Here is a 12,923-nt window from a genome sequence, read left to right as displayed (position 1 = left end):
GAAGTATTTTTTTTGTGAAAAAAAGTTAGATGTTCATTTTTTTTTAAATATTCAAAAAAATTCATGTGACGCACCAAAAGGGTTAATAAACTTCTTGAATGTGGTTTTGAGCACCTTAAGAGGTGCAGTTTTTAGAATGGTGTCACTTTTGGGTATTTTCTATCATATAGACCCCTCAAAGTGACCTCAAATGTGATGTGGTCCTAAAAATAAAATGGTGTTGTAAAAATGAGAAATCGCTGGTCAAATTTTAACCCTTATAACTTCCTAACAAAAAAAAAATTTTGGTTCCAAAATTGTGCTGATGTAAAGTAAACATGTGGGAAATGTTACTTATCAAGTTTTTTTTGTGCTGTATCTCTGTGATTTAAGGGCATAAAAATTCAAAGTTGGAAAGTTGCAAAATTTTCAAAATTTTCGCCAAATTTCCGTTTTTCTCACAAATAAACGCAAGTTATTTGAATGAAATTTTACCACTAACATGAAGTACAATATGTCACGAGAAAACAATGTCAGAATCACTGGGATCCATGGAAGCGTTCCAGAGTTATGACCTCATAAATGTACAGTGGTCAGAATTGTAAAAATTGGCCCGGTCATGAACGTGCAAACCACCCTTGGGGGTGAAGGGGTTAAGGCAGATGTTGAGGGCACAGGTGGAGGCCCTAGGGAAGGTCAAGGAGACAGTGTGAAATACAGTGCGTCTGTAAAGTCATGGTGCACTTTTGACCAGTCACTGGAAAGCAACAAAAGATTATAGAAATGTGAAATCTGCTCCAAATAAAAGAAAAACTCTCCCAGTTTCATACCTATTCAGTGCAGTTCAGTGTGGGCTCTTTTTGCTGCCCTACACACATCCAAACGATAGTGAAGTTCCTGCCACACACGGGTAAGGATGTTAACGTCTGTGTACAAGGTGTTACGCCATCATCTGCGCATGTGCACATGCTGCCACATCATCCTACAGAAACTGGGAGGGTTTTCCTTTTATTTGGTGCACATTTCACATTTCTATCATCTTTTGCTGCTTTCCTGTGACTGGTCTAAAGTGCACCGTGACTTTACGGACACACTGTATAGGGGTTTGTCCTGCAATCCTTGGGGAATCCAATACTTGTGGTGCAGCGCCAGTCCCCACAGCCACCAGTCACCCAGTGCACAGTAAGTAAGATGAAACACCCTTGGCCATGCTTATTTGTCCAGGTGTCTGTGGTGAAATGCACCCTGGCAGACAGATTTAGTCAAGGAAAGGGTGATGTTTTCTGCGATATGCTGGTGTAGCACATGCACTGCTTTCTTAGAAAAGTAATGGCAACTGGTACTGGGTGTATGCGACAGCCATCAGCTTTCGGAAATAGTCTATCTACCAGGTGGAAAGGCAGCATTTCCGTGGCCAACATATGTGTTGAAAATACTTTAGTGGCAACACAATTATTTTACCGCACTTTTTACAATTTTATAAAATTTTGCTCGTGCTTCCGATCATGAATCTGAACGTGATATTCGTGCCGAATCGAATTTATGTTTGGCGATAGTTTTTCAAGCAAACAAATTTGCTCATCATTAATCCCCAACACAGACTACACAACACTGCCACAACTCTAAGCTATTTTGGGGACTCATCACCCCATATGTTTCTGTCAGACAAACTAAAAAAGGCAACACACTCTCTGAAAGGATATGGATTTTTTAGAGCATACAAATATACAAATACAGTGCTTGCAAGACGTAAAAAGGAAAATATGAAACATACAAAAATGCAAAAGTTATAAAAAGGGAGAAACAAATACCCAAGTTTGTCTGCTGTTCTATTCTGCCTCCTTGAGGGAAGGAGAAATTATGGATCACAAATTGCAGATGCTGATCCCCACATGTGAACATGTTCCTATTGGGTCACCCATCTTTTATATGCATGGTACTGGGCTCATATTTCCAGGAATGGCCTGAATAGGACTACTTAAAATTGCTGTTTTTTTACTGGACGGTGGGCTACTTTAGGGCCCAGGGCATTGCACTTCAAAAAGCCTGCGTCTACAACTACTACCCTCTCCATAAAGTACATAGGAAATATTCAGTGTAGTTATGACCGTTTGCTAACGATTTGAAACTCAGTGACCAGGGTGGGGTGTCAGACTTCTGTACTCCTAGCAAGACGACCCTTTTGTTCTGAATTCTTGCAATACAGGTAAATCCAGTTTGTCCACTTGGCATCGGAACAGTTTGCTTAAGGATAACTCAACTCCATGCAAATACATTTCCCTTACAGGAGGAATTTCAATAATCTGTAAAATTCTAATGTCACCAAGCTACATACCAATAAAGCTCTTCTTCTATCTTGTGCACAATGTCGTCTAAGGTTTTGATTGTGTCCAAAATATCCACGTTGTCAGTAGCTGAGCTTGAGGTGGCCTCTTCAAGTAAAGATATGGTGGAACCTAGATGTTTCTGAATGTCCTCTACCAAACAAAAGTACATTAAATCATAAATTACAATAAATCGTTATACAAATTAGTGCAAGCAAAATTCACTAATTAGTCACAGATACAAAATGCACTTTTTTTTTAATGCAGACCATATACAGCTCTGGCAAAAATTAAGAGACCACTTTAAAATTTTCAGTTTGTCTGATTTTTCTCTTTATAGGTATATTTTTGAGTAAAATGTAAATTGTTCTTTTAGTCTATAAACTTCTGACAACATGTCTCCGAATTTCCAAGCAATAAATTTTGTATTTTTTTTTCTGATAAAGAAATATTTTCAAATAATGCTAAGAAAACAAGTTCATAATCATTTATAAATAACAATACTAATGTTTTAACTCAGGAAGAGTTCTTAAATCAATATTTTGTGGAATAACCATGATTTTTAGTCACAGTTTTCATGCGTCTTGGCATGCTTGCCATTAAGGGGGCTTCACACATAGCGATATCGCTAGCAATATCGCTAAAGCGTCACCGATTTTGTGACGCAGCAGCGATATTGCTAGCGATATCTCTATATGTGACACTCCCCTCCGACCGGCTCCTCAGCTGGCTATCGCTGATCGTGCGAGAACGTCCTGGCCGTTTCTCGTCTGCGGCTTCCTGCTGGCGCCGACGAGCGAGCAATGGACGCAGGCGGAAGAAGTCATCGCCGCGTTTGACAGGTAAGTAACGACCGCTGCTACGTCGCTGGTGAGATTTGCCTGTTTGGCAGCTCACTAGTGACCATTTAGCGATGCACCAGCGATCCTGACCGGGTCGTATCGTTGTCGGGATCGCTGGTGTATCGCTATGTGTGACCCTTAGTCTTTCACACTGCCTCTGGCACAAAAGTTTAAGCAGTTGTTCTTTGTTTGATGGCTTGTGACTATCCATCATCCTCTTGATTACATTCCAGAGGTTTTCAATGGGGTTCAAGACTGAAGAATGGGCTGCCCATGACAGGGTTTTGATGTGGTGGTCTCTTAAGGTTTGCCAGAGCTGTATATGTAAAAAACAAACCTAAAAAGCAAAGCAGGAATTCTTTTTTTTTTTCCCCCTTCACAATTTCACCCCAATTAAAATTAAATGCTAATGGTAAAGTGACATTTAAAACATTTTTTTCCACAAATAAACAGGCACTCATATAGAAATGTTGTAGGATAGAAGGTAAAAGGTTCTTGGGAAAAGGAGGTTAAAAACATGAACTGTCCCGTACTTAAGGGAGAATATATAAGATCACGTATCACAAGATTTTGACCAACAACCTCCTTCCTTCAGTAAGAACATGGCTGGGTCTTCCACAGGGCTGTGGAGTCGGTAAGCCAAACCTGCGACTCTGACTCCTCAATTTTCCTTACACCGACTCCAACTCCCACATATATTGCTTATATTTAAGTGAAAAATTTATTGTAGTACAATGTGAACATCAGACATTTAATCATTTTTATGATACAATAATCAAGGTATTTAGATAGAACATAATATATATTTATTTATTGGAATACAACTTTAGAACACAAAAAACTAACAAATTGTAAATATGTAATACACCATGTAATATCGATTACACACACAAATATATATATTTATTACTATGTAATAAACTATGAAAGTGGCAAAAAAAGTTTTCAACAAAAACATGCTAAATAACATTTGTGCAGTCTATGAATTTGGTCTAAGAAATAAAATTGCCTCCATCAGATCCTCCTTCATAGATGACCTCAAATCTGACCTAATAATTTTAAGGCCAGAGAACCTCTCTACACTAACTTGGGTTGGAGGCAAAGCCGTAACCACATGGCCAACATCTCTAACAATTTCCGAGTATAAAGGAATTGCCTCATGCACAGTCAGTTTTGATGAACGGTTGAATTTTTCTATTTCTTTGAGAGCAAGTGAAATATTTTTCTGAAATATGGTCAATCTGCTTGCTATAGGAGACGGAGTGAAATCTTTTTCCTTGCGGCAACACTTTGCCTGCTCCATGTCATCCAAATACTTGTCAAAGTCAAACTCCTCATCTGATGAGGATGAAGATATGGCAGCAGTAGCACTGTCAGGACCCAAGTCCTCTTGAGCCTGGCAGTCCTCCTGTAGGCCACTCATCCTAGCTGCTACCTCAGTCAGAGCTTCTTTTCCTTTAGTAAGCTGTTGATCATCAAGCAGTATATGATGACTTGGGTCCACATAAACAGCTGCCAGAAAATTTTTTATTTTCCAATAGCTGTGTCTCTCTCCGTTTCATTGAAGCAGAAATGCCATCTGCAAGTAAACCTCCTCTTTGGGACAGGCAAAATAGCAAGTTCTTCCACTCCCTTATGAAAATGCCAGGAGTTAAATCCTCAGCTTGTAATTTTTTAGTCACGGTAAATGGGTGATTAAGCAATTCGGTTCGCCATATCTATAAGAAACAGTTTTAGTTCAACCAATCGCTCAATCATTAAATAAGTGCCACCGAGTGGCTTGATCAACAATTGCCCCTTTCCCAGCACATCTCTTCAAGATGGAAATCAATTTTAGGGGTTCTGGCGGCAATAACCAATTTCCTCACTTTTTCCTATCAGATTTCCAGCATGTCCCTCTTGCAGACTCTCTCTTATTGCCAGCTGCAGCGTGTGCAAAACTTTCTCACTTTCTCCAGCTCAGGGCCCAGGAATCGGATCCTGAGCAGGGCAGGCACCCCTCCCCCTCCTCTCTCTGGTGAAGACGGCAGAAGACAGTATAGAGTAGGGGAGATTGCCCCCTGCAGTCTGGAGCCGGTGCATGACGGTAGCACTGCAGCATACAAGTGAGCTTTGATAGGTGCATGCCCCTGCTTCTGGGGGGGGGGGGGGCAGTCGTCCCCCCCTGCCCCTCCCAGGCTACGGCCATGATTCACACACAGCGTTTTTGCGGATCCATTTTTTGCAGTAAAATGCGGTGACTCTGGGCATCCCAGCAAAGTCAGTGGGTTTCAAGATATGACATTCAGATACACTGTTTTGTGAGGATCTGTTTTTGGGCTGAATGAGCATGTCAGTTTGTGTGGCGTTTTTCTAATCTGCTTTTGCTATTGAAAACATTACCTATGAGCTCAAAAACCTTTCAGGTGATGCAGTTTTTTAAAAAGCTGATCTGCTTTTGCATCTGAAAAACGTATCCTCAAAAAAACTCAGCAAAAACGCTGTGTGAATGTCGCCTTAGATCAGGAATAGAGCAGTCCTTTATAGGATATTTTATAACTTTCACAAATTCCTATGAAAAAATATTCAGCACATTCTGCATTGAACTACTGTACCCAATTTATTATATATTTTAGGAGTCGGAGTCGGTCCATTTTATACCAACTCTGACTCCACCAAAATGAGCACCGACTCCACGACTCAGACTCCACAGCCCTGGTCTTCCAGCATGACAATGACCTGACACACAGCCAGGGCAACTAAGGAGTGGCTCCGCAAGAAGCATTTCAAAGGTCCTGGAATGGCCTAGCTAGTCTCCAGACCTGAACCCAATAGAAAATCTTTGGCGGGAGCTGAAACGCCATGTTTTGCCAGCTACAGCCAAGAAACCTGAAAGATCTGGATAAGATCTGTAGAAAGTCCTTACTGCAGTGCGTGGAAACTGGGTAAATAACTACAGGATATTGGGCAGCACAGTGGCTCAGTGGATAGCACTGCAGCCTTGCAGTGCTGGGGGTCCTGGGTTCAAATCCCACCAAGGACAACTTCTGCAAAGAGTTTGTATGTTCTCTCCGTGTTTGCGTGGGTTTCCTCCCACACTCCAAAGACATACTGATAGGGGATTTAGATTGTGAGCCCCATCGGGGACAGTGATAATGTGTGCAAAACTGTAAAGGGCTGCGGAATATGTTAGCGCTATATAAAAATAAATGATTATTATATAATGACCTCTAATTGCAAATTAAAGGTTTCTGTACCAAATATTAAAGCAAACCCGTCAGCAGGATTTTGCTACGTAAACTAGACATTGTTAGGTTGGCAGTGTTAAAATGATACCTGTGGGCAGGTCTCTCCATGGTTTCTCTGACTTAGTGCAGGAAGATAAGACTTCATTCAGAGCAGTAAAAATGACCCAGCAATACGATTTATGGGCAAGCACAACTACGGTGAATGGAAAAAAAAAATACTTACACGGAGGTAGAAAACAAGAACACTGTCTCTTTAAATCTTATGTTGGTTTATGATATACACAGCATAAATCAACATGTAGGGAAAAGTAAACATACCTTCAAGCAAAACAGGAAAGCAACAACAACAAAAAAGGCTCTAACAGTCCATACATTTGTGGGGAGCTGACTGCTCTGGAGCAACACCGAATCAGTGGAGATCCTCTCTACAGCCCTACTGAACCAAGACTGCCTCTGGAGTCCAGCTATTTAAGCCCCAGACCTCTCCCTGGGGTGAAGATAAGGTGCACAATCTCCCACCCACTCTACAAAAACCCAGCCCATTATGTAAATTAGCCATTAATTCCTCACAGCCCTAGTGTGCTGGAGGAAAATCTCGGTTTCACATCACTGACGCATTTAAGAACAGTGAAACATATCTCCCCTCCAAAACTTTACCAGTAACTTTGTCACAATACACACAACTTTGTGATTTTTAAATTTTTTTTTTTTTTAAGTGTTATTTATTAAGGGCGCTCTTAAAAAAAAAAAAAAAAAAAAAAAAAAATCTAATATATAAAAGATCAAGTGTGTGTATGTCTGTCTGGGATTGGCATCCACACCGTCGCAGCTACAGCCATAAAATTTGGCACAGTCACGTCTGGACCCAGAGAGTGTCCTAGGCTATGTTGTGAGGCGAAATTTTAACCCTGCGCGTTCCAATTCACCAAACAATTTTGCCCCCGTCTACATAATGGGGAAAAAGTGTGTGTGCATCAAGCCCCGCCCTTCATTATGATGTCACAATGGTTGCCATGGCGACGCTGATTCATCATAGGCTGCAATGGTGACGGATATGTCATAACAGTTGCCATGGTGATGATGTCATAATGGGTATATGGGCACGGGACTATGGGATGGAGGATGTGTGATGAGTATATGGGCACTGGACTATGGGATGGAGGATATGTACGACGGGTATATGGGCACTGGACTATGGGATGAAGGATATGTATGACGGGTATGGACACGGGACTATGGGATGGAGGATATGTATGATGGGTATATGGGCATGGGACTGAGATGAAGGATGTGTGATGGGTATATGGGCACTCGACTATGGGATGGCGAATATGTATGATGGGAATATGGGCATGGGACTATGGGATGGCGAATATGTATGATGGGTATATGGGCATGGGACTATGGGATGGAGGATGTGTGATGGGTATATGGGCACGGGCCTATGGGATGGGATGGAGGATATGTATGATGGGTATATGGGCACGAGCCTATGGGATCGTGGATATGTATGATGGGTATATGGGCACGGGACTATGTGATGGAGGATAATTATAATTTGCTATAACTAACCACAGTTCGTTACTATGCCCGGGCAGCGCCGGGCTCTTCAGCTAGTACTTTTTAAATTTATTAAGAATACCTTTTAATTTGATCCTCCAGGGTAACTGGAAGCAGCCATTGTTGATTTTTTTGATAATATATAATGCATTACATGGTATTTCATTGCATTACTGTATGAAAGAGATACACTAAGGCAATTATGGCCCAACAGGTAGCTGCTTATGGAAGACCTGGAGGGGTGGGGGGAGGGAGAATTGATAAGACTCTTACAACTATGGGAAAGTATCATGAACCCCAAGATCGATTTGGTGGGGAGGTTAAGCAATGACCTTAGAGGAAGCCCTTTTGCTCAAATAAAACACCATATAGGAGGTCGCTATTGACCACTGTAACCAAGGGGTTAACTGATCAAAGACTAACTATTGAGTGGTGCAACAGAAGTATCAACAGCAGGTGTAAAAGACACTATATTGTGGTAGTTAAAGAGTGGCTAACGTTCATTTTTACTTTGTGTTCAGCATGCAAGATTCTGAAGGTTTTTAATTCACTTTATCAGGTCATTTAACTTTATCTCCATTGAAAAAACAAAAAAAAAAAAAAAACAGCTCAAAATGGCATCTAAACCCCTAGCTTTTTCAAGGCTTTTCTTTGCTGTACAACATCTGTACTCTGTCTATGTAGCTGGCGTATGGATTCTTTTCTAGCACTTAGGGGCTTGTTATATGGAATCCACAAACAAGTCTAGGAAAATCTGCACTCCAGGAGGCAAATAGCGCTCCGTCCCTCCCGAGTCTCTCCGTATGGCAAAGTAGTACTGTACTGCCACATATGGAGTAGTTCTACATTCAGCAGAAATTGTGGGACAAATTCTGATGCCATTTTTACCCATTTCCCAGTGTGAAAATGTAAAACTTGGGCTAACACACAATCTTGTTGGTAAAAATGTAAATTATTTTCTCTTCACTGCCCAATGGTATAAAAATTTGTGACGCCTGTGTAGTCAAAATAATCACTGCACCCCTAGATGAATTCAGTGAGGGGTTTAATTAGTAAAATGGGGTTACTTATGGGGGGGTTTGCTGTTCAGGCACCTCAGGGGCTCTGTCAATGTAGCATGGCACCCTCAAAAAAGTGCAGCAAAATCTGAACTGTAATATGGTGCTGCTTTCCCTTCGGAGCTTTGCACTGTGCCTTAAAAGCAGTTTTCGACCACATATGGGTTATCGGTGAACTCAGGAGAAATTGCACAACAAACTTTGGGGCCCATCTTCTCCGTTTGCCCTTGTGAAAACACAAAATTTGTAGCTAAAAAAGATTTTTGTGGGAAAAAAATTGATTTTTATTTTCACGGCTTAACGTTATAAGCTTCTGTGAAGCACCTGGGGGTTCAAGGTGCTCGATACACATCTAGATAAGTTCCACTAGGGGTCTAGTTGCCAAAAAGGTGTCACTTGTGGGGGTTTCCACTGTTTAGGCACATCAGGTGCTCTCCAAACACGACATGGCAACCTCTAATTATTACTGCACAGTTTACTTTCAAAAAGGCAAATGGCGCTTCTTCCCTTCCAAGCCCAGCCGTGCCCCCAAAAAGTAGATTTCCCCCACATATGGGGTATCGTCCATTTTTTCCTGTAACCCTTGAGAAAGTAAAAAAAAAATTAGGTCTAAAGGAAAACTTGTGAAATAAAAGTAAATGTTTATTTTTTCCTACCACATTCTAAAAGTTACTGTGAAGCACCTGAAGGGTTAATAAACTTTTAGAATTTGCTTTGGAGTACCTTTAGGGGTGCAGTTTTTAGAATGGTGTCATTTTTGGGTATTTTCCATCATATAGACCCCTCAAAGTCACTTCAAGTGTGAGGTGGTCACAAAAAAAAAAAATGGTTTTGCAAATTTTGTTGTAAAAATGAGAAATCGCTGGTCAACTTTTAACCCTTTTAACTACCTAACAAAAAAAAAAAGTTTCCAAAATTGTGCTGATGTAAAGTAGATATGTGGAAAATATTATTTACCTATTATGTGCGATATGACTGATTTAAGGGCATCAACATTAAAAGTTTGAAAACTGCAAAATTTTTGCCAAATTTCCATTTTTTGCCAAATTTCCATTTTTTTTCCACAAATAAACGCAAGTCATCTCAAAATTTTTTTACCACTATCATGAAGAACAATATATCACGAGAAAACAGACTCAGAATCACCAGGATCCATTGAAGCGTTCCAGAGTTATGACCTCAAAGTGACAGTGGTCAGAATTGTAAAATTGTCCTGGTCATCAAGGTGAAAACAGGTTTTGTCTGTTAGGCCGGGGTCACACTAACCGACGCAAAATACGGTCAGTATTTTACAGGCGTAATACGGATGAATGGCCCCTAAATAGTGCTCCGTATGTCATCCGTAATCAAGGTGTGGTCGCGTATTTTGCGCATGTAGGCATCCGTATGTAATCCGTACGGCATCCGTATAGCGAGATTTTCTCGTCACCTTGCAAAATGGACATAAAATGGAGCCCTATGCCAGGTTTTATAACAGAAACCAAAGAATAGATATAGACTCATAGAATACACACATATATATATATATATATACACACATATATATACCGTATATATATATATATTTTTTTTTTTTTTCTATGTGTATATATCTATTCTTTCGTCTCTTTATTAAACCTGTCAGTGTGAGTTTACTGTATAGCGCACTGAATTGCCGGCTTTGCTAAAAGACACCGGGTGTGTATTTCTCACAAGTCACATATGTGGTCCGTGTGTAATCTGTATTTTTTGCGCACCCATAGACTTGCATTGGCGTACTACGGCCGTAGTACACTGACAATTGCAGCATGCTGCGATTGGCACGGAGCCAAGAATACAGATGAGAAATATACGGCTGGTGTGAGGGACCCCATAGAGAATCATTGGTCCGTGTCTAATGCATGCTTTTAGCGCCTCTCACTCGGCCGTATTCCTCGCCAGTGTGACCCCGGCCTTAAGAACAGGAGGAAAAGTATAGAACGCAAAAACAAAGAAATGATATTTTGAAAGGATGAAGGGGATACGTGAAGTATCCAAGAAGTGAATGTCGTGAAAAACTCATTAGTGCATAACTAATCCACTATAATGTCCTATTACTAGTGTACTATTTTCAGAATACTTTTAAGCATAACAGAACTGAAAAATGTTCTAGCCATTTGAACTATTCTACAGCATAAACATTTCAGTAGCGTAGAACATAATGAAAATTATGGTTTACGACGTTGATACCGAGCAAAGCGACGATTCGTTGGCTATCTCAACCTATGCCCAGCCTGGGATTTAAAACAAAACTAAACAACAAAAAAAAAAGCCATAACTTTTCCCTTTGAAGCGAACCTGTCAGCAGAATTTTGCTACAGGCAATGTCATGTTGCTCTGGGGACTATAGGCAAAGTCTTATCTTCCTGCTTTAAGAAAAAGTCCTGCCCACAAGCACAGTCAGTGTCTCTATGATGAGGAACATGTTTGTGCTTCGGGGCAGCCTGTGGGCAGGTCTTCCCTTAAAGCAGGAAGATAAGGGCATATCATTTAAGGCCTGGTTACATTTAGCGATGCACCAACGATCCCGACAACAATACGACCCGGTCAGGAACGTCGGTGCATCGCTAAATGGTCGCTAGTGAGCTGCCAAACAGGCAGATCTCACTAGCGATGCAGCGGCGGTCGATACTTACCTGTCAGACGCGGCGATGATGACTTCTTCCGCCTGCGTCCATTGCTCACTCGTCGGCACCAGCAGGAAGCTGACGACAAGAAAACGGCCCAGGACGTTCTCGCGCGATCACCGATAACCAGCAGGAGAGCCGGTCGGAGGCGAGTGTCACATGTAGCGATATCGCTAGTGATATCGCTGCTGCGTCACAAAATCGGTGACGCTTTAGCGATATCGGTATGTGTAAAAGGCCATTAACTGAAAACTTTTAATACTGATTACACAAGCAACACAAGACAGATTTCTACACCCCAGGTATCATTTTAACTAGTATAACAGCAACATGACATTGCCTGTAGCTTACTTTGCAAAATCCTGCTGACAGGTTCACTTTAACTGACCGCGCCGACTGTTTTGAAATTCAGGCTTCGAACACCTCTGTGTGATGCATAGTCCTCTTAGTGAGTCTGATATGTATACATTTCAACTCTGCATTGCGCAATGAGACGGTGTTCTGAGCCCGGTATATGAGCTGGATTTCAAAGAGAAAAGTACTGACTTCACCTGGATGGAGCAATCAAAGGGGGGGGGGGGGGTGTAAAAAGAAAAGGGAAAAGGACTTTTTTCTCCTCCTATTACTTGGTGACTAAGCCAGTATACTGCACCACCCCAATGACTGAGTAAAGTTTTACTTTATAACTGCAGCTAAATTATATATGTTGAGTTTTGCCATTACCATCAATAGTTATCAAGTAATTGCCTGCAGGAGCCTGGGATTACCCCAATAGGCAATTTTCTGCTGTCAGGATCCCTTTAATTGATGCTGTCAGATTTACAGCAATGTTTACAACGTTAAACATCAGCCATCAAAGCTGGCTTCTATCTCTGCTATTTAAGGCAAGTGCAGGCTGTATACCACAACTTGAGGATATGTGCCCACGTAGCGATACTGAAGCAAAATAAACCTGAGCAGAATCGCACACCCTGCTCCTGGGAAAACGCATGCGTTTTTCACCTGCTTTTGAAAGCGTTTGTCAAGTGTTTTTGCATGCGTTTTTCTAAGCGTTTTTGCCAATATAATTGATGGTATGCGGAATCACATGCGATTCCGCAAAATTAATGAACATGCTGCGTTTCTAACCGCTAAGGCCTGTTTCACACTTCCGTTTTTGTGTCCGCCAAACGGATCCGTTTCCGTTTTTTTGACGGAAACGGATGCCAACGGATCCGTTTTTAAAAAAACGGATCCTTTTTTTGACGGATCCGCGGTACCCGTAATGGAAGTCTATGGGACAAAAAAA

At 41.2% G+C, this 12,923-nt stretch overlaps 1 protein-coding gene across 1 annotated transcript in view; it reads right to left on the bottom strand.

Moving 5' to 3' along the window:
- The window catches only part of HAUS8 (HAUS augmin like complex subunit 8), a 163,062-nt gene that overhangs the window by 17,751 nt on the left and 132,388 nt on the right, over window positions 1–12,923 (bottom strand). The window contains exon 10 of the mRNA XM_073559837.1: window positions 2,315–2,456. Within this exon, the coding sequence (XP_073415938.1) occupies window positions 2,315–2,456 (142 nt within the window). The remainder of the gene's footprint in view (window positions 1–2,314; window positions 2,457–12,923) is intronic.

This window comes from Dendrobates tinctorius, unplaced genomic scaffold, assembly GCF_039654945.1.
Source record: "Dendrobates tinctorius isolate UK_male_01 unplaced genomic scaffold, ASM3965494v1 ptg000276l, whole genome shotgun sequence".
Classification (NCBI taxonomy): Eukaryota; Metazoa; Chordata; class Amphibia; order Anura; family Dendrobatidae; genus Dendrobates; species Dendrobates tinctorius.
This window is presented reverse-complemented; position numbering and strand designations above follow the sequence as displayed.